This window comes from Azolla caroliniana, unplaced genomic scaffold (assembly GCF_043228905.1).
Source record: "Azolla caroliniana isolate FFs.n. ecotype wild unplaced genomic scaffold, voAzoCaro1.0.p SCAF_10, whole genome shotgun sequence".
Taxonomy (NCBI): domain Eukaryota; kingdom Viridiplantae; phylum Streptophyta; class Polypodiopsida; order Salviniales; family Salviniaceae; genus Azolla; species Azolla caroliniana.
Window position 1 is genome coordinate 16883213 of NW_028230445.1, and position 21665 is coordinate 16904877.

The following is a 21665-nucleotide window of genomic DNA, read 5'->3' on the forward strand; positions in this document are numbered from 1 at the left end:
AAGTTGGTAAGAAAGTTATATGGATGAAGGAGCTTATTAGAGAGTTAGGAATTCGGCAAGAATAATTCCGACTCTACTGCGACAACCAAAGTGCCATCCACCTTGCGAAGAATGTTGCCTACCATGGCTGTTTGATTTGTTCCATGGCTGCATCATCAAGATGTCTCCAAAACATCGTACATTTTCAGCATATGATCCCATGGAATATAAATCAATGGTAGTGGCAAAGAAGTTAAATGGCATAGAATGGTTCTGGTTGGACAATGTCCCACAGGTTCAAGCAAAGGTGAATGGAAAAGAGGTGATAAAGAGGCTTATTCGTGCTAAAGTGGATGCCTTCTCAAAGTTTATATGTGGTCTTATAGCTTGACGTAGCAATGGAATTTTCTCAAGGTTTATATGTGCTCTGCTAGCAAAGGTGTTATTGGCAACAATGTAGTTTTTTGATAATATGTATTTGTGCAAAGGAAACAGTATTATGTACTATTTGTATATTGCCTTTGGCTTTTTATTAATACCAATAGAGCATATTTTTATGGAAAAAAAAAGAATGTTGCCTACCACTCGAGGACCAAGCACATCCAGAGGAGATACCATTGGTTGCAGGACGCATAAAAGCAATTTTTTGTGATCCGGTTGGATGCAAGATATAGAAAAATCAGAGAAGTTGAACGTGTGCCGACAAAGAGTCAGACTGGCGAAGTACCCCATCCCAGAGTGAAGGGGGATTTTCTTGGGGAACAGGTCCCTTCGGATAGGAAGAGCACGAGCCGGATTAATTGGAGTCGATAGGTAACTTGGTCGAGGCCGAAAAATCGACTAATCGACAATGGATCTAAAATCGACTCGGCTAATAGCCGAATCGATCGAATCCGCTTCAGGCTATATTTGTAAATAGTCACCAGTGTATATGAGTATGAATATAGTTAGGGCAAGTAGTTAAGTATTACGAAAAGTTGTTGTTGGTAGTTGCCTTTGTAACTAGAGTGTGTTGGGAGAGTGAGTGCGAGAGTTAGAAGTAACTATGTGGTAATCATCTACATACGACGAAGAGCTTGAGGTTGTTGCCTCATATTCTCTTAGTGTATTCCTCTCGATATAGTGATTCTGCTTGGAGTCTGTGGGCTCCCATGGTTTTCCCATTTAAGGGTTTCCACGTAAACATCATGTGTCTCTGTGTTGTTGTACTCATTTTTCTTGTTCTTTTCATTTCCACTTGTGAGTGATAATCGGTTGTGGCCGATCTTGTTCTCTTCAATTGGGACCTTTGATTGCAATCTACCTAATATTATTAAAACACAAAGAGACTACATCAAAGTTTGGTTGAAATGTTAAGCAATCTCCTAGGTGAATCAATTTATGAAGCTCATCCAACTTTAAGTTGTCACTAGTATGTTTGGGCAAGATCTTTAATGCTTTGTGCATGACTCTAGTGTTTTGCTAACCTTATCTCTATTTTAAAGCCCAAATTCTCACTCTTTGCATGGGGAAAATGTGTCAATTTCAATGATGTAAACATAGTTTTAATTTATGAACAAAATATGTTCATCGAAGAATCATGATTTGTGAGCAAGAGTATCATAGTAAACATAACATAAAACTTGTCACTCAAGGATCAAACCTATAGTTTTAATATTTCAAAGGACATCCTCTACCACTAAATTTTAGGATTTGAATAGGGTAACTAAATTATTGAACCTATATGAATTTTTTTATATATGTATTTAAAATCTTTGATATAAAGTCACTATGTTTGCAACCAAATTGAAGTTATGTGACCTTTAGTATCCATTGGTTGGTAATTGTTTTAATGGAAAAGTTGGTCCTCAAGATCAAGGTCCTATAATTTAATCCCTTTTGCCTAGCTATATTTGTCTTTAGTTTCCAGATGTGTTGCACATTCTTTATTCTTCATAAGTGATTCTGTTTCTAGCAAACCTTTGTCCTTCAAGTTAGACGAAAAGTAATTCTTTGGTGTATTGCCAACACTTTCAGAGCAATCAACAATTGAGCTACCATCACATGCTTTTGTTGTTGAACTCAAACATCAATATATTCCACAAGTAGCAACGTTCATTGCTCTTCATGCTTGAGTAATGTGTGTAGATCACATGTTCCAAACAACTTAAGTTTTTTTATTATCTAAGTGGGTAGAACAAATTGGGAGCCATTTTTAAGTGTGAATGTGTGTAGGCAATACCCATATACTGTTGAGAATCGACTCGGTCACAACTGGTTGATACACGTTCGTATGCGGGTGCAAAGGTCGAGAATGATAGTGCATAGACAAACAGAAAACAGAAGGTACAGAGACATAGAATGTTTAACGTGGAAAACCCGAAATGGGAAAAACCACGAGATCCCACAAACTCTGAACCAAATCACTAACAGTAAGAGGAATACAATAAGAACCCGCAAGGCACCGACCTTGAGTTATACTTCGTCTAAACAGACGGCTATGGAGAAGTTACTCACTCTCACTCTCTTACTCTCACTTAGATCCCTAACTATACACACAATAATGATCTATCTTCAACTTCCCTACTACTTACAATAACTATATTTATACTCCATATACAATGTGGGCTATTTACAAACATAGTCATAATAGACATATCTAGGCTATTTACAAATTTACCCTGACTCGGCTTAAGCCAACTTGGCTATTAGCCAAATCGATTATTTGATATGTTGATTTTTTCGCTCAATCGATTTTCGGCCTCGGCCGAGTTGAGGTCGACTAATTCACCTTGTGGTCTTTGTTGTAAATCGACCGGTCACAACCGGTTTCACGTTTGTATTCAGGTGCAAAAAACAAGAGAGCTAGTACACAGACAAAAAAACGTGAAGGCAGAAAAACAAGTACAGAGAGACACAAGATTTACTGTGGAAACCCGAACTGGGAAAAACCACGCGGAGTCCACAAATTTCAAAATAGAATCACTATGATAATGAGAGGAGTACAACAGAAGCTAAGAGGCAACGACCTCGAGTTCTTCCTCGTCAACAGACGGTTGCAGAGACGCACTCACACTCTCTCTCCCCTTCTCTTTGTTACATAGGCAACGACCTGCACTAACTCTATTTCACAATAATGATACATCATCTTACTAAGGTTTGCCCTAGTTATATATCTATTTGCACAACTTTATGGATATTTACATACATAGCCCTCATGGGGCACATTTCGACTATTCACAAATATAGTCTCCCGAGTTGGCTGTATCCACGATTTCGGTTTCGGCCTCGGCCGAGTCTCTCATCAACTTGGCTCTTCTCTTCCCATCTAGAGGGACCTGTTCCCAACACTCTTCCCATCCGGAAGGACTAAATTTCCCAACATATACAGAGCCCCTAAAAAACTTCCCCGTGAAATTTAAATACGAGTTTTCTCTCGAGTGACCCTAAATATGGTTTCCCACTCATCTTATAATCATACTCACATGATCCAATGTACAATAATGACCCCGTATTTATTAGACGACTTTTTTGCTTAATATAATGAGTCAAATGCATCCTTGCCAATCGTGGATCTAACGAATTATATTACAATAATAACATTCTTAAACACGACAACGTTGTAATGAACCTTATAGTTCGGAGATATAGGTTCAACGCTACATCGATGATGAAAATTTACACCTTGCATAAACAAAATTGCAAGTTCCCTTTAATGGAGAGGCATTATGTAAGGTGGGCCTCTAGTGTGTGCAATGCACTTCTTTTTTAAACATAGTTTAACTTTATTGCTTTGTCCTCGTTCTTCTCATAACATGTTCTTTGATCCATTTATTATCATATCGTTGAAATGTTTTCTAGTATTTAAACTATTAAATAATATGAATCACATAACATATTTGTCCATTATATAAAAAATATCCAATTCTCGGGATGTACGAGCTTATCATTTATTCAAGAAAAAGAAATTAAAAAGTATTGAGAACAGGCAAACGAAAAACAAGATCATTCTTAAAAAGATCGCACATTTCAATGTAAGATTTTGTCATTTTGGATGTTCAAATATTCGCTTGAAAGTTGAGAGTTAAAAAGTTTGGTGCAATTCCTATGTACATTGACTTAACTAATGGAAGTAGTAAAAAAAAATTTGCAAAAAGTTTGGTGCATTATTTGATTCAAGCCTTTGATGTATATGGTATTTGCACTTATTTTCTATCATTGTGATGACAAGAGAAATACAATTAATATGGAAATATTCAACCTACAAGACATTGTGTACAATAAAGCGACAATGAAATACAATGATAGTAGGCGATATATGTACTTGCTTTGAGCAAGAAAAATGAAAGGAAATATTTTGAAAAAATGCACCAAAGAGTTGGATGCCAAATGATCGAGGTGAATTTGTTTTCCTACTTGAGAAAAACATCGAATGATTCAAAGCAATGCAAACTTCGAAGAAACACAATAATACATTTCCCTACCAAAATGCATCGCTTGCATGATAATTTTTCCACACAACAAGACATTGTTTTTACAAAGTTATGCCAAGAGTTCTAAGCAAAGACATCCACACAAAGTTATTACTTTTGTATAACACAATTATGGCATGTTAATGTATGTTTGAAAAGTTTAGGACACCATTACAAAATATAACTCAGGTGAGAAGTCATGTCTTTAAGAGGATTGGATGATACAAAGTAACTCATGTATCCTTGAAACGTTTCACAAGGTCATTCACAAAATATATTAGGTCACAAGACTGAAGTCATGTTACAAAAAGGATTGGAGCATACATTAAAAAATAATTGCATATGTTTGAGGAGTCCCATGAGGATATTCACAAAATATAACCTATCTAGGTGCTACATTGCAAAGAGGATTGGATGATACATAAAAAAACATCAATGAATTCTTGGAATTTCAACCTAACTATATTATTAGTATTCAATATAGACCAAGTGAGAGATGAAAGGATGTTGTTTTTTTCGCATAGACACATGAGTAAAGAAGAATCTTGCATAAAACATACTTGACCACTATGTTTTTTTGTATGATGATTACATTACCGCGTTTATGATTTTTATGTGATGGTAACAATTGTCGATGTTTGAACCTTGCACGCCTCCCTTGCAATGAGATCATGACCTACCATCAAGGGAGAAATCACATGGATACAAAAACACCCGTTAAGACTGACGGCCAACCATTTGTGTTAAAGATTATTAGACAAATATAACACAATCGTCTACGCCGCAATAGAACCAACACATATTATTGTCATCGATGAACGCACATGATCACATGAACATCTACTTATGAGACACATACACTTAAGGAGAAACTTGACCTTGCATCTCTCTTCGTAGTTAGCTAGAAGAGCCGGTTGATACCGATAAAAGATGGGCTAATGATGTCGATGAATTACGGCGCTTTATATTCGACTACTTATAAGAAGAAGAAGAAGAAGAAGAAGAAGAAGAAGAAGAAGGGTACTCTGCATAAAATTGAAAAGGGCAAAAGAATAAATAAATAAGTAAATATATATGTAAATAAATTATAAACACTAACTAAATATGTAAACAAACAAACAAATAAATGGCTGAAAGAACTATTTAAAGAAATGTTTAAAAACAAAAAGAAAAAAAAAAGAAAAAAAAGAAAGAGTAGACAAATAACAGAGAAAAAGACAGAAAGAATAAAAAGATAAAAAAGTAATGTATCGTATAGAGAAAAGAGAGAAATATAGAAAAAATATATAAATATGTATATAAAAGAGAATTGGCAAAAAACAAAAACCGAAATGAAAAATATATAAAGCGAAGAAAAGGAAAAACACTACATATTACCTGCATACATATATTATCAGAAGGAGCGTGGGAGAGAGAGAGAGAGAGAGAGAGAGAGAGATAGAGAGAAACAGACAGATAGCGAGCGAGCGAGCTTCTCCATGAATCCTCACGAAGATGGAGATGAGGAGGAGGCGGAGGAAGAAGAACTCTCAGAAGAGCAGAAAGTGTCTCTGGCCAAGTGGTTTCTTCTCAACTCCCCCCCTGGAGAGATCCAATATGTTGCGAAAGGTAGTACATTTCCCCTTCCCTTCTTCCACACCGTGTTTCTTTCCCTTTTCAAGCTTTCCATATCATGTTTCCTTCTAGAGACTTCTTTCCCTTTTGCTTAATCCCTCCTCAATGAAAAATCTTCCATGTTCGAAACCAAAGCAGAAAACAATGCATCTCGTAGATTGTTGATCTTTACTCACACTTCAATTCGAATATTTGTCGAAAGGTGCAAGATTCATGTAGAGAGAGGTAAAAAGGAACAAAATTTATGTTGTGAAAGAATATGGATTGAAAATCAATGTTTTATGCATAGAACGATCGAAGAGCACAGACATTATGTAGATCAAGATAAAAAGTGCACATTTCTTTAATTTAGATAAGGATCAACAAACACAGGCACAACATTTATGTTGAGAATTATCCAAGAGAACGTGCTCTACATAGAAATGGTGGACAGCATGTGATCCATGTAAAGAATGATCCAAGAGCACATGAACTAAGTAATGATGAACCAAAGAGCACAGGATTTATGTCGAGATAGATAAAAGAGAACATAATTAATGTAGTAAAATATTAAAACCACATGGTTTGTGTTGAGAAGGATCAGAAAAGCACACATTTTACTTAGAGAAGGATCAAAATAGAGAGGGATAGGAGAGCAGTCTTTTATGTAGAGAAGGATCACAGAGTGCAAGCATTATGTAGACATATTCGAAAATCAGATAATCTATGTGGAAAAGTATCAAAGAATACATGATTATGTTGAGCAGGATCAAAGAGCACAAGATGTATGTAGAGCTGGATCGAGGAGCACAGGATGTATGTAGAGCAGGATTGAAGACCACATTCTTATGTTTGAGTACGATAAATGAGCAAAAAGGATGTATTTTAAGCAGGATCAAAGACCACACACTTTTATGTGGGTAAGGAGAGAACGGATAGTTGTACATAGATAAGTATCAGAGAGTACAAGATGTATGTTGAGCAGGATCAGGGAGCACACGATGTATGTAGAGAAGGATCAATGAGCACATTTCGAATCATTTTTAGATTGAAATGGATCAACAACTATGAGATAAAATGATCAAAGACCACCTATGTATGTACGAAAGATCAAATAGCACATGTTTTATGTAGAGAAGGATCAAATAGCACAGGATTTATGTAGCCTCACATATTTAGAGAAGTTTCCAAGAGCATTTGCTCTTGGATTTCTGGTATGAGAAAGATCAAAGAGATTTCTCATTGCATTGGCAAATTACAAGACTTAAAATGTGACCAGAGTTCTTGAATGTTGAAAAGGATTCAAGATCAGATGGGAAAGTTAGTGTTTGTAACATGTTTCTATTGTTGTCCAGATTTGCAAGGAGTGCTTTGCAATGAAGTAATTTTCCAAGCAGCTGCAAAAGATGCCTTTCCTCAGTACAACAAAGATCAAATGCTGGCAATTGAATTATCTGATGGGAGTGGCCATGTATGTTATCTCAGCATCTCTATTATTCATATCATAGAAAGGGGAAAACATTGGATTACGTGGAGTTTCTCTTTATTTTTCCAAATGCTCTCATTATTTCCTCAATACATCTGGTCAGCCAGCAAAAGATAGAAAAAGTGATTGATAGACCATATGTTCGCTCAAATAGCATATATAATTGAGAAAGGGCATGAATTGACAATGTAAGTGCTCAAACTGGACATATAATTGTTCTTTTGATGGTTGACCAAAGGCATTTGGGGAAATGAAGAGAAGCTCAAGAGATTGTCTGCATAAAATATATTCCTCTTTTGGTTGGTCATGATAACCTTGTGGTTGTGGTAAGCAACATGCTGCATAGGATTCATGGACTTCTGAGGTTGGAATTTCTGATTTGCAGGTAGATTTGGCTGGTACAGGTTCTTTTGTCCGAGTATGGAGAAATTGATATTAATCATTTCATTGACTTGCGGACAGCCCAGGTTGCCACTATAGATCACATAAAACAGGCAAGTCTTTATTCTTTATGGTGATCACTTTCTGTAGTAAATGTCTGACTGTATTAGATGAACATCAGAAATGTCTATATGTGCGCTTGCTGTTTTTGTTTTAGACTTCCCTAATCAGTTCAATATGTGCATGAGGTGTTATAATTCAATGATTTTAGACTTTCCTGATCAGTTCAAGATTTGGATGTGGTGTTCTGTGGCATTAAGGTGTTCTATTGAATGGTAATGATTATAAACGGACATTTTGGTTTCAGGTTTGTACAGGGGTAAGGCCTGCAGCAGATAATGAATTGCCCTCTGCATTTGTTGAGGAATATCGGTAAGATGATATATGAATCTTATGCTATCTGAAAAAAGATTATGAAATGATGCATTTATATTTTTTATAAGTCTACCCACACATTGTCATTTTCCCTTTCCTTTCTTGGTTTCCAGATCTGTTGTTGATACGGAAGTTCTGCACTATACAGAGGAAGCATTTCCGAAGGGACACTGTGCAGTTTACGCAACCAGTGGAAAGGACTCTGAGAATATGGATACATTTGAACTTACAGTGATAATCTCTTCAGCCAAATTGAGCCCCAAAAACTACTGGTGATTACTATTTGCTGTTATATTAGTGCAGTTACTGAATCGTGCTGAATCTGTATTTTTTATCAATTTTTTGCATATAAGTAATGGAAGATGGCGTTCAATTTGGAGACTTACATTTACTGGAGATTTGCAGACAATAGAGTTGAAAGGCTTCATAAAGGTAGACATGCTTTGGGTTGTTATGATTTTTACCTGTTTCAGTGAATCATACTATGTTTGGAGGGTATAAGAAGTTTTACTCTACTTGAAATATTCCTTAAACTTGGAAATTGAAAAAAATATAGAATAATCTAGGATTCAACTACACAGAGAAATTAACGTTCAAACAAGCATTTATTTAGAAATGTTTGTCTTTTCATGGGGAACATGTGCTGACTTACTGCGATAGCTCCTAAAGAGTTTAAAGCACAATATTTGCTTATTGCTGTAATATAAGGTGATTACATCAGTGCAGACTGATAAAAGATAAGCCTTGAGATTAATTTGTCTCCCAATTGTAAGGATTTACATTTACAAGAATTTGTATCAATCTTGACCCTGGATTTTGTAGTGTCAAGCATGTTTCCTACTTTGGATTGTTGGCATCTGATTTATCTGCCAAAATGACAATTTATTTAGAAGTTTCCAGATCTTTTGACAAACTTGCTTGTTTGTGCCTAAGTGAAGACTTGCAGAATCTGTTCCAGGTGCTTATAATTAGGGATTTCCAAGAGATTTGTTGTCCTTTTACATTAAGAAAAGACCTTGAGCAATATGCATAGACATCATTTAAATACTAAAGAGGGAATAAAAGGCAAAAGGCATTTTGGGTGCAAAAAAAAGCAAAACCATTTTGGTTGCCTTATGCTCTGAATTCAGAAGCATATATTCATGGTTTTTGTATATATTTCTACTCTTCAACTTGCATTCTGCACAGTGGAGTTGTCTCATGTACATATTCACCAGACAATAGTCTTAACATGCTCAAAGTAATTATTTAGCATTCTGCTGTGCTTCCATCAACCTTCCACAACAATTTTAGAATAAAACAGTTCCTTTCCCCTGTCTGGACCCAGATTCTTCCATGAAAACTATTTCAGACAGATAATTTCAGTGATTTAAAATGTAACAATATATTTATTTAAAAGCTACTAGTACTAGCTGCTCCAATAAAGAATGACCACAGGGGAGATATTCCTAGTTTGGAAGTTTTTTCAACACTTTGTAAACTTATTGTTTTTACATCGGATTATATCACTTGCAAATTTTTAAGGTTTCAGCACATTATTTTGCGTAAGGAAATCTCCAACTGACTGCCATGCTTCAGTAAAGCATTATTCATCATTTTGTTAAGTTGTTTCGACATTGGATAATTTTGCTTGTCATTTTGAAGGTTTCAGCACATTATTTTGAGGAGGGAAATGTCCAACTAGAAACAAGTTATGAATGCACGGATTCTACAATCCTTCAGGTGTTATTTTTGTGCTTACATGAGATTGCCATTTCATTATTTTTTAGAATAAGAGAATATACCATTGAGAGTACAATTATTTTCTTACCATAACACCATGACTTCGATTTGTCTCTGTCAATTGTGGTCTTTATTTCTATTTCAGATTGTGAATTATTCTGAACTTCTAATATATTTGCTGAAACAGAGTCCACCAGAGGCAGCACAAAGCATTGCAAGCATTATTCAACATCATGAATCTGAGTACTTGGCATGCTTAGATGTAAGTGACAGTTATTGGTTTATTTCTGCTGCATACATATGTAAAATGGCTTGAATTGTTGAAGTGTAACTTTGCTATTTTCCTTTTCAGGATTCCTACTCAAAGCTCTCTGACAATACGTTTAAGGTATGTGAATGCCAAAATTCTTCAAAGTTGTCATTATTGATATGACGGTATTTTGGAAGCAGTAACAAATTACCTGAATAATGCAAGCCTATAATTAACATTCGTAATAATCTAATTATTCAATGGTATTAGATTGAATTTAAAAGTAGGGTATTTTGGTCATTCAAGAAAAAACTTAGGGTGGTTCTCCTAATTGAAAACAATGTAAGGGTATTTCTTAAAGGATGTTTTGAGGTTTTTCCGAAAAATATGATATTTAGGTATGAATGAACCTCTGAAATGCAGGAACTTCGTAGGAAGCTTCCGGTTACAAGAACACTTTTTCCATGGGCAACTGCACATCAGCTCAGCATGACACGAGAATTGTCACGTGAACTGGCAAAAAAATAAAAAGATGAAAGGAAATTTGAGGTGCATCTTGACTCTGCGTATTTTTGAGTGTGCTTAGCATATTTTGTTTGCATAGGTATAGATCCAGACCTCTATATATATCTTAGGGATGGCCTATTTGAGCTATTTCATATGTATTTTGGGGCTGACATGTTCTGTAGTTTTCCAAATGTGTGCCTATTTTCCTTCTGTTGTGAAGGGGATTTATGCCGTGGCATTTGATCCACCCATTTATCGAAATCATTTCATATGTATTCTTCAGGTTGGTTTGTTTTGCCTAAATATGTGTTTATTTCTTTTTGTTATGAAAATGCTTTATTTCTTGACCATTTGATTCCATCCAAACCTTGACCAAGAGGTATACATTTGCACTCACTAATTCATTAGGTTTGGAGAGCTATATTATCGTGATAGAACTTTCAATATGCATATATTTCAGCTGCAAATGCTTGGTTTCCTGTATGTGATACCATATCAAAGATACACAAATAAAGTTTGCAAACACCAAATAATAATAAATGTTATATACATTCAAATGCAAGTCAATTAGCCAGATAATTTTGTGAAGTTACAAATTTAGAAGTTTGAATTACACGGGTCCTTTGGTATTTTTAGTTTGAGTTCGGAGCAGATAATCTTTTGAATGGTTTGGTATCTACCTTTGACGTTGTGCATTTCACTATTTGTGCTTGCGTAAAGCTTAAACCTTGTAAATTGCTCTTGACGTCTTGCATTTTATAGCATTGTCAAACTTTTTATTAAGTTAAATGGTATACCTACATTAACCAGATAATATAAGAATAACGTGCAACCACTTGACTGTTTCTGTATTTAGACATGATACTACCATTGGTAATTGGGATATCTTGTGTTATCTTCAAATATTTTCACTTAGTAGGATTGGGATGGTTCAATTGTAAATATATCATAAATTTTTGGAGCATTGCATATTTGTTCTTGTTGCAGGAGTGTAAAGAATTGTGGGTTAGAATCTAGAAATGAGAAAGAGAGGAAGGCCCAACTGTTGGAAATTGTGTAAAAATGGGATCAAGGTTTTATATTGAACCCTCATGCTATATGTTCAAATTATTCTTGTACAGTAAGTGCGTTTGTTGAGATTGGTAATGAACACTCAATCCTCATGAGTCATGAGGAATCAACAATACAATCCAACTAAATAACCAAGAAATAAAGGGTTTATGTGTATGTGTAGCTTGTCAATTAACTTGCTAGGCAGCAAGAAGATTAGAGGTGAGGGAATAATGATGGTAATGATTTTGCGAAAGCTAAAAGAACAATAGCAACAAGGGAATGGGCCATGCCACAAAAATATCAATAAACATATTTAATTGAATGATCTCTAGTGTTTATTGGAAATAGGAAATGAAAAAAAGGCCACAAACAAGTGAAAGCAGAAATACTTGGAAAGAATACACAAAAGGCATAATCAAGCAAAGGAACTTAACGAGAGTGATTAACGTTTGGTATTGAACAAGAAGACTAGATCATTGTTTGAAGGCTCCCTTTTTAGCTTGTTTCCTACCTAAAGCAAGGGGGATAATTATGTTAGTATTCCAGAATTCTCTCAATGGAACTACCTCGTTCATGCTTAATGGATATGCAATATGTAGGCAAAAGAGTGTTCTCAAACATTGTCAATGGCAACACCTCACCTCCTTAATGTATGTAGAATAGTAGCTAGGCAAGATGAGCGATGAATCATGAATTATGATATCTGTACGACACTTATCCACCCCCTACCATAACAATGCAAAGATGAAGTACTAAGACCATACTCAAAAACCTATAAGAAGTGTTTTTGTGATCAAGGATATTGCATGATTTCTACATGGATTTTTGCTAAAAATATGCATTTATTGTTTAAGTTCTTCCACATCTTCTACAACCAACGATTTTGCGCCATGCCAATATGTTATTTCATTCCTTCAAACTCCCTAGTCATCTAAGTGGAACAATTCACCATTTTTTCTATGACGAATGATATTGTGTGGCAATAACATGAACTTCCCCCCATAAAATGATTCGACTGGACAAGCACCGCGTTTTTTGTAAGTGTGCCAATATTGTTTGTTGCATTTCAGCATTCTTAGAATGCCATTCAAGCACACAACATAAATTTTTTTGATTGACCTCATTCACAAAATTTATGGGTTTGGGCACCGAGTCGAGTTAATTCTAATGGGGAACAAGGCCAACCACATTTTTTAATATTCCCAATGGTTTTGAGCCACATTAGTAGTCTACATGGGCTTTATGTGGTAGTATCACCGACAACTATAAATTCAATCAGTCGAATCATCTTGGCCGTCCATGGAATTGGATCGAATCATCTTGGCCGTCCATGCAATTTGATTGAATCATCCTCGCCGTCCATGTATTGTATGCGTGATCAAACCATCATCCGAGCCCTATCCACACAATGTGATCGAATCATCGGAGCCGCCCATAACAGCCCTAAAAAGCCCAATTAATATTTGCTTTTCCGAGTTTTGAAGCCTTAATCCAGTCCCTTAATGCTAATTTGCTTTTTTTCTCTGAGCTTTAAGCTTCTGAAACCCTGTTTCTTCTTTTATGTCTTGCTTTTTCTGAGTCCTTTCCTCTTCTTCTTCTTCTTCTTCTTCTTCTTCCTTCGAGGTCGGGACGTTCTACGCATAGTCTCCTTCTCTCATTCTACATTACGTGCCCTGCGCCTAATTGTAAGGTACTCTCTAAACCTTATCATTTTTTGTGATCTGCTTTTGGTAAGAAATTTGAGCTGCTTTCGGCAGTATTTTGACGAGCACTATGGTTTTAATTCTGTGTCTGAATTCATTTGAGTATCATAATAGATTAAAGATTTAGACACTTTGTTTTGAGCTAAATATTAGATTAGATTTCATGCAAGTGTTTGAACGACGTAAATACGTTTGATTTCTGTAAAATTTTTGAAATGCAATTGCTTGGCTTCTTTAATATACAACATGAGCAACATAATATATTAACTCCAGCCAACTTTATGGTTGATATTAGTTTCTTCAAAATGTTGAACAACCTTATTGATTTTTTTTGCCACTGATATCTGAGCACAAAGATCCGTTTTTGTTGTAGTGCCACATTCTGTTTAAGATGGATGTGGATAAGTTTTAATTTATCATGATCAGATTAATGTGGATTAGTTTTAATGTATAAAATTTAGATGAACTTAGATTAGATGGATGTGAATGAGTTGTAATTTTTTTATGATTAGATTAATGTGGATTAGTTTTTTCTTTTTCCAAAAAATTGTGGATTAGCTTTAATATCTAGCTTTTTAATTGCATTTAGATCTTACAAAATCGCTCTATCTGGAGGCTCATCATTGGCTATATTGACACACTTGTGCTCAACTGATATTCTAATTCAAGTTATAGGGCAGTTCATAAAGTTGCAATACAACCAGGATGCTAAGGATACATAAATGCTCTAGATGGCTTTAGAGATAGGGAAAGAGAGATGCCCACTGTATTTATGTGCAGCCACACGCTAGTTAAATAGGTGCAGAATTTCGCCCATTGTTTTAGCTACTCACTGTCAGTATTGCCTCTATACAAAGAAGTTGAAAGTTTGATTTTTACATGAATGGGGTTCACTGCTTGGTTTTACCGGTTTCCGTTGCCACTCCATCTGTGATTATTCCAGCTCTATTGTCCCTTTCATTATGCCATCGCTCGTCAAAAGAAATTCTTTGGAATGTATTCTTGGCTTCCTTTATCATTCCATCTGTAATTATTCCAGCTCTATTGCAACTTTCATTAAAGCTTTCGCTCCTCAAAACAATTTCTTTGAAATGATATTTTGGATGCTCATTTCCAGCGTCTTTTCCAACCTCTTGGTTTACTTGATTAATTGAAAAACACTTTGGAAGTTTCTCACTATGCTGTAGGTGATACCCTCTTTCAAGATAGAAAACCCCTTGATTTATTAAGGAAAAAAAAGGTTACCCCAATCATGGATGCATTGCCTTTTTATCTTTCTAAATTTTTAGTGATGACTGATCACCAACAACTATAATACGATTTGATCAACAAAAATTGATTTACAACTTTGTTGTGCTGTACGTTTTCATTAGGGCTCAATGAACATTTCTTGAATGCATAGGTTAGGATACATGAGCTTATTTGCCTAAGTTCAAGGAAGGTCTCATCTGATATTTTTCTCAAATCTGAGGTAATGGCCTCCATGAAGATTTTTTTTTGAGTGTTACCCTATTTGTATCTTTTCTTGGTTCTTGCTATTTTGCATCCAAATCTCCACTTTCTCTTGCAACAAGGTTATGACTGTTCCTTGAAGGTGCACCCTGTCATGTCCCAATGTATCTATGTACGTTTTCAAATGCTCTCCACCCATCCATTGGTTGTGAAGTTCATGATAATGCATGAACCTAGTGCATCATCAAATCATACCCTTATCTCTGGCCTCCTTTTAATCATGTTTAATTACTGATGTGGTTTATGTCCTGTTCCTGATCGCATTGAGAACTGAGCACATGACAACATTTCGTTGTAAACAGCCCCCCTAAATATATTCATTTCAGAAGGATTTGGCTGATTTTTTAATTATTGGAGATGGTACAGGATATTTTTGTAACATTATCGTAGGTCAAATGTTTGTTGCATTTTCGCAGATGTACGCAGTTTCAATGGCTTGCTTGGCAGCAACTACTCAACCCTTCATATGGAAAGATGGAGCAATCAAGCAAGAAAATTGGGGCTTTTTACAACTTTCTGCCCAACGAAGGAAGCAGAAAACAAAACATATTTCGGCAGCCATCTTGCCTGACACTGGAAGAATGGAATTGGTATCCGATGTGAAGGTTTGTGGGGTTACTAATGTGAAAGATGCTGTTGTTGCTGCTCAATTAGGTGCTAGGTATATTGGAATGATATTGTGGCCAAAGTCAAAAAGATCCGTCAGTATAGATACTGCTAAAGCTATTTCAAATGCTGCTAGAGTGCATAATGCAGAGCCTGTTGGTGTCTTTGTTGATGAGGATGCGGAAACAATCCAGCAACATTGTGTCTCGGCAAACATTGATATTGCACAGGTAAATGAAAGAAGATGGCAATGGATTTTTTTATCCTTGTCTGTAATTAAATTCTCCATATACATGCTACATGTATGATCTTTGGGATGGATTGATCAAGTGGGCACTAGAGAGAGGAAGTATGTTAATATACTTGGATGGCCTAAAATGATCTATCTGAAAATAATTAATGATTATGAAGGGAAGGTTTGGGCTGAAAATTTGTCGTTTTTACTTGTCAATCATACAGCAAACACATGGTACAGAAGTACACAAGAAGTAATGTTATAGACACCTTGGAAATAATTGTTTCTTTATAGAATTTCCCCATAAAGGACTAAGTTCTGTATAGGGGAGGGGTTGATGATTTCCAATCAATGATGGATGTCTGTGAAAGTGTTTCATAAAGTGATATTTAAAGGTATCTATGTTCTCAACCATAAGATTGCTTAAGCAGTTATACTCGCTGATTTATTTTTGAATTTTGAAATGGTTCGGAGAGATTTTAGCATGGCATAATCCTTTTTACTTTTCTGTTTTTAGAAACATGGAAGTAGCAGACTGAAAACTATCTTAAAAAATCCAACTATGCTGTCCTTAAGATAGTATTTGGTCTACTCATACATATATTTATGTTGTCATATATACTTGGATGGCAGGCCTTTGAGCTTTAAGCCTTCAGAGCTAGCTTCTGAAACTACCTAATCCCAGAAGCGTATAAATTTGCATTGAAAAATGGCGGTTTTTGACTACTGAAAAGATGAAACCCTCGCTTCCAGATATTAACTACACATCGTTCAGTTTTCATGAAAGAAACACTGAACTCACTTATGCCCAAACAAAAATCCATTTTTTGTATGAATTTTCCCTTGAGTTGAGATTGAAATTCGTACGGAAATTAGCATTTGAACTGTGAATGCTAGAAGTACCTGTCAGAAAATACTCATGTTGGGAAGCACATCAAAACAGTACAAGGCTAATAACGTACAGAGCCTGCAACATTTATTAATTCTCACAATAGCTAGTTCCTTTTTACTATTCTCTAGCAGTGTGATATGTTGATATCTCTTCTACAGAAGAGGATTTGTTTTAGCATTCTTGGAGTTATCTATGTCATTGCATCATCTACTCTCTCGTTTAAAATCTCAGTAGGTTTAAGTGCATTTATTATTAAATCAATGCTAAAAGTCAACCTATTATTTTGTTATTTATATGCATAGGTGCTGGATATTTCACACACATCTTGGACTCTTGCTTACACATGTCAACTAATCAATGCACTTTTTGGTATATTAATTTTCAGCTCCATGGAGAAGGGGCACGCTCATCATTTGCAAAGCTGCCCTCACATTTAAGAAAGATCTATGTTCTAAATGTGGATACAGATGGCATCATTCAGACCATATTCCCAGACGCACAGGACGAAATTGATTGGTTTCTACTGGACAGCTTACAAGGAGGCAGGTATATTTTATGGACATTGATAGAACCCAAAGTTATTTATGGAAAAAAACACCAAAATATCCCAAACTAGCTGGATATTTTTAACAGAATATCCCTAAGTTTTCAAAATCTACCATTTCTACGACAGATGTTACTACTATGAGGGGTATTCTGGTAAATGAAACTTAATAGTATTTGGTTGTTCTGTCGGCGTATTTCAATGTTTTACCCTTTTGTTTATTTCATTGGAAATGTCTCTTTTATAGGAGTGAAAAATTGCTGCTTTATGTTTTAAAATTGTGGGTGTTTTGGCTATGTGTTTCTTGACAGTGGGCATACATTCAATTGGAATAAAACTAAAGATTTGTCGTTAAATAGCAAGTCAGGATGGTTTTTAGCAGGTGGTTTGAATCCAGAGAATGTTGCCATGGCAATTTCTATACTCCAACCTGATGTTGTGGATGTTTCTAGTGGAGTGACAATGCCAGATGGCATTCATAAAGATCCGGCTCGTATTTCAGCTTTCATAAACGCTGCAAAAGGCTGCAATCAGAGAATGCCATTGTCATAAGGCATGCTTCATCTTGTAGTAAAATATATGGGTTGTACAGTTTGAGTTCACGATTTTATTATGTGAATTGGCTAATGCCACGTCCAATTCATGAGGCTCAATAACATGCATAGATATCCCATTGAGAGGAGCCAATGCAAATCCTTTGGGGTAGCCAATTATATGCTATACCTTTTATTGGATTACAAGGAATATTGGAGACTTTCATGTCTTCTTATTTAGAGGGTGAGCTACAGGACTGTACAATAAAATGTTTGGCTGATCGATATTATCTTCATGATTCTTTTGGTTCACCTATGTATCTAGTGCCTTCTGCAAGCAAGATTTTGAAATGCAGAACTGTTGCAAATTCATGATATATATAACATATATGTTTTATGTAACCAAGTGATTCTTTGATATTAATATTTGCAAATATACATTGTAGGTGTTTTTGGTCAACTTGACACTAATGTGCACAAGTAGTTCATAAATATCGAGTTTGAGAAGATCTAATTGTTATTAGGACCTATTTTATAGCCCAAAAGGGGTTTGAGATCAAATATGACCATGACATAAGTCTGCAATGAAGTATCCATTAAATTTATGAATCCAAAAATACCAAATCAGGAATAAATATAAATTCAAATTTTGATTTGAAGTAATTGATGATTCCATATCCTTCCTAGGTAAGAATTGTTATTTTTTAAATAATAAAGTTTAACCTTGTATTTCTTATTGCAAGGAAAGGGTATATCAAGAAAATAAATCAAATAACTTAGGCTTGACATAAAAAAGTTAGAATTAATGTAAAATAATTTGGATTTAATGTCAAATAATTCAGAATTAACACCAAATAAACTTGATATACAAAAGTAGTATTCTGTCCCAAAAATACCTTCACCTATTATGATGATATAATTTAGGTGCAAAGAGTGAAGAGTGATTGATTGGTGCGACTATTTGTGCTTTAAATGGAGGTTTGATTCACAGGCGATAAGTTCAAAAATGTGTGCACCTATCGAATCATGTTTTGTAACGCTTTAAAACACAAGCATATTATCTTTAGGCACATGAGATCCCACATGTACTAAACCCTTGTTCATTGGTTTGTGCGAGAGGTCTAAAGTTTGTTTACACTTTACACTCTATATTGTCTAACGTTTGTGGTCATTCAGGAACGTTCAAATGGTGGTTGTTTGATCACCTAATTGATGATACTATCATCCTCATGAATCTAGAGAAGAATGGACAAATGTAAATGAAGACAAGCAAATGAAGAAATAAATGAGGTAATAAGGATAATACTATCTATTTGTCTTGATTGCCAATACATTTACTCATTCTAAAGTGAATCTGACCCCAAAAAAATGGTGGATGTGATTATGGCAAGTCATTCTATTCCCTAACATTGAGCCATTTTGGTTAATGAAGATAAATTGCATGTATTAGCCATGCCAATACAACATATATATATATATATATATATAAAATCAAAACTTATCCGTGTGATATTTTGTACATTATTAGTGTCCTTCGATATGTTTGTTGTAAGCTTGATGTTTCCTCCTTGTTATTGGAGGATAAACTCATGCATATATATATATATATATATAGAGAGAGAGAGAGAGAGAGAGAGAGAGAGAGAGAGAGAGAGAGAGAGAGAGAGAGAGAGAGATTTGTCGAGTCTCTTGGATGGTTATCATCTAAGGCTAAAGAAGAATGGGGAATACACAAATCCGATCATGGGTGGTGGCAGATCTTACAACAGAGTTGCCATTCTAAATTGCCACTTGTAGCAAAGGTCTTCATTTGGAGAGTTTTGATTGGGGGATTGCCTTTGGGATTAGCTCTAAAGCGTCGTGGACTAGCAACGGGGAATTGCTTCTTCTACACTGTTCAAATGGAAGATAGTACTCATCAATTTATACAATGTCCGATTGCTTGTTAGATTTGGAATTACATTTCTCAAATTTGGCAAGTCTTATCACGGTGTTATTTGACACCTAAATTGTGGGTGTTTGCACAATTTACACATGTTGACCCAAAATCAGAGATGGAGATTGTTTTTCTATTTTTGAGATATTGGGGATTGCGTGATAATTGGAATATGCGCAACACTTTTGTATTCGATGGTAGACATGGAGTGAAAACATATCTACGAAAGTTGAAGGGAGTACTAATGTGACAATTTTCTTTATTGGAGCAAGTGGAAATTCTTTCCTCAGTGGAGTGTTCGTCTTGCCTATTGGCAATTCAACATGTTCCACTACCCATGTAGTGTAGTTAGTGGGTGACCATACTCCATTGTCACACCCAGTGTAAGTAATGTTTTTTACACACATTTATTAATATAATTGTGTGTTTTCACCAAGAGAGAGAGAGAGAGCTTCACTTAAGTTGTCTATGAAAACAAAATGAAGACAAGATGTTTTGTACCCATGGGGGCATACAGATTGAATTAACAAAAAGAGAAGTAAGGATTCACAACATATTAGACATAAAAAGGATCTATTCTAATAAAAGTAAGCAAAATCATCCAATATGAGATTTCAACAACTTAAGAGGCATAATAAAAGGAAGAAAATTTATGTGACCTTAGTAATCAATTTTTATTTAGTAGGAGGTGTATGATGGATGTAGTATGCAGGTGATTTGCATATTGAGGTATTTATCGAACACCTCGAGGGTTCGTAAAAATTTGAATTGACCAAACAAAGTGAATGGTATACTCCCACAACCTCAATGCCATAGAGAATAATTTGCCCCACGATCATATTTATAAGTCAAAAAAGGTGTAGCTTTTTTTCAGAAATAGACCACATCACGACTAGACATCTTAATTGACACAAATTCACAACAATGTGTTGATTTTGATTGAAATATGGTGCATTCATCTCGATATGCTCCCATTGCTACGTTTTATATGAGGAAATGTTTTATTTCCAGAAATGATAGAATGTTATGATGTTTGTTATACACTATTTTTTTGCACATGCATCTATCAAGGTCTCATATTATGTGATGCACTATGTAACAAGGTGTTTCACATGAAAATAAGTTAATACGTTCCGAGAGCTACTCGAAATTTGTATTTTTCAATGCAGCTCCAATTATATGTCGAATTTGAATGATATTGGGAGATCATATGTCATTGTTTCTTTTTTATGACAACAAGTCCACGTTTTCAATTTAATACAAAAACAAGAAGAAGATGCAATGATGGAATATCGGCTTTAGAATCTTTATATGAGCTCCTTGTATGCATATGATTACATGATTTGTGTGTGTGTGTGTGAGAGAGAGAGAGAGAGAGAGAGAGAGAGTCCAAATGCAAGCTTTGTATGCACATGAATTAGTGGTAACCATTGCTCCTAAACTCGAGGATAAGTTGACATTTTACGTGGGGTACATGCATGGAATTGGATAATCCTCAAACGTGGGGTGTATATATAATCACACAAGAAATACATAGGACTTGCCTTCACATTATTTGCAACAGGAGCAGCTCAATTATGCAATGGAATGTATTGCTTGCGAGTTATTTACGAAACACAAGTTGAATATATGATATTTGCATATGGATATCATAGAGGTCTTCACATGATAGTTTGGTTTGGCATGACAAGTGTATGCCTTTTTCTCGAGGATATGGGGGTGGGTTCTAGAGATGACAATTTCATCATCCTTTGTTTGAAGGTCGAGAATCGATGGCGGGTACGTTGGCAAAGACTACCATCACCTGTTCCAAATCCACAGTGCGCACTCTCACACACGTTAGGAAG

General features: G+C 35.4%; 2 protein-coding genes across 2 annotated transcripts; both read left to right on the top strand.

Annotated features, from left to right (window-relative positions):
- The first annotated feature begins 5839 nt into the window (after positions 1-5839).
- Positions 5840-11086, top strand: CPA (Subunits of heterodimeric actin filament capping protein Capz superfamily). The gene is made up of 10 exons (XM_087326214.1): positions 5840-6038; positions 7379-7494; positions 7914-8003; positions 8258-8322; positions 8439-8597; positions 8679-8757; positions 9970-10047; positions 10235-10309; positions 10400-10435; positions 10721-11086. Exons 1-10 carry the CDS (start codon positions 5909-5911, stop codon positions 10823-10825), a joined length of 933 nt encoding a protein of 310 aa, XP_087182340.1. The 5' UTR covers positions 5840-5908; the 3' UTR covers positions 10826-11086.
- A 2438-nt stretch (positions 11087-13524) lies between these two features.
- Positions 13525-18266, top strand: LOC147859240 (N-(5'-phosphoribosyl)anthranilate isomerase 1, chloroplastic-like). The gene is made up of 4 exons (XM_087325925.1): positions 13525-13547; positions 15489-15908; positions 17191-17351; positions 17661-18266. Exons 2-4 carry the CDS (start codon positions 15489-15491, stop codon positions 17899-17901), a joined length of 822 nt encoding a protein of 273 aa, XP_087182051.1. The 5' UTR covers positions 13525-13547; the 3' UTR covers positions 17902-18266.
- Positions 18267-21665: the final 3399 nt, after the last annotated feature.

What these genes read in the sequence shown, in the direction of transcription:
- CPA (XM_087326214.1), top strand. Translation starts at nt 5,909, where the DNA reads ATGAATCCTCACGAAGATGGAGATGAGGAGGAGGCGGAGGAAGAAGAA. An exon ending in AGTTGAAAGGCTTCATAAAG is followed by an intron (nt 8,758 to 9,969) that starts GTAGACATGCTT and finishes GTCATTTTGAAG; the next exon opens with GTTTCAGCACATTATTTTGA. An exon ending in TCTCTGACAATACGTTTAAG is followed by an intron (nt 10,436 to 10,720) that starts GTATGTGAATGC and finishes TCTGAAATGCAG; the next exon opens with GAACTTCGTAGGAAGCTTCC.
- LOC147859240 (XM_087325925.1), top strand. Translation starts at nt 15,489, where the DNA reads ATGTACGCAGTTTCAATGGCTTGCTTGGCAGCAACTACTCAACCCTTC. An exon ending in CAAACATTGATATTGCACAG is followed by an intron (nt 15,909 to 17,190) that starts GTAAATGAAAGA and finishes ATTAATTTTCAG; the next exon opens with CTCCATGGAGAAGGGGCACG. An exon ending in GACAGCTTACAAGGAGGCAG is followed by an intron (nt 17,352 to 17,660) that starts GTATATTTTATG and finishes GTTTCTTGACAG; the next exon opens with TGGGCATACATTCAATTGGA.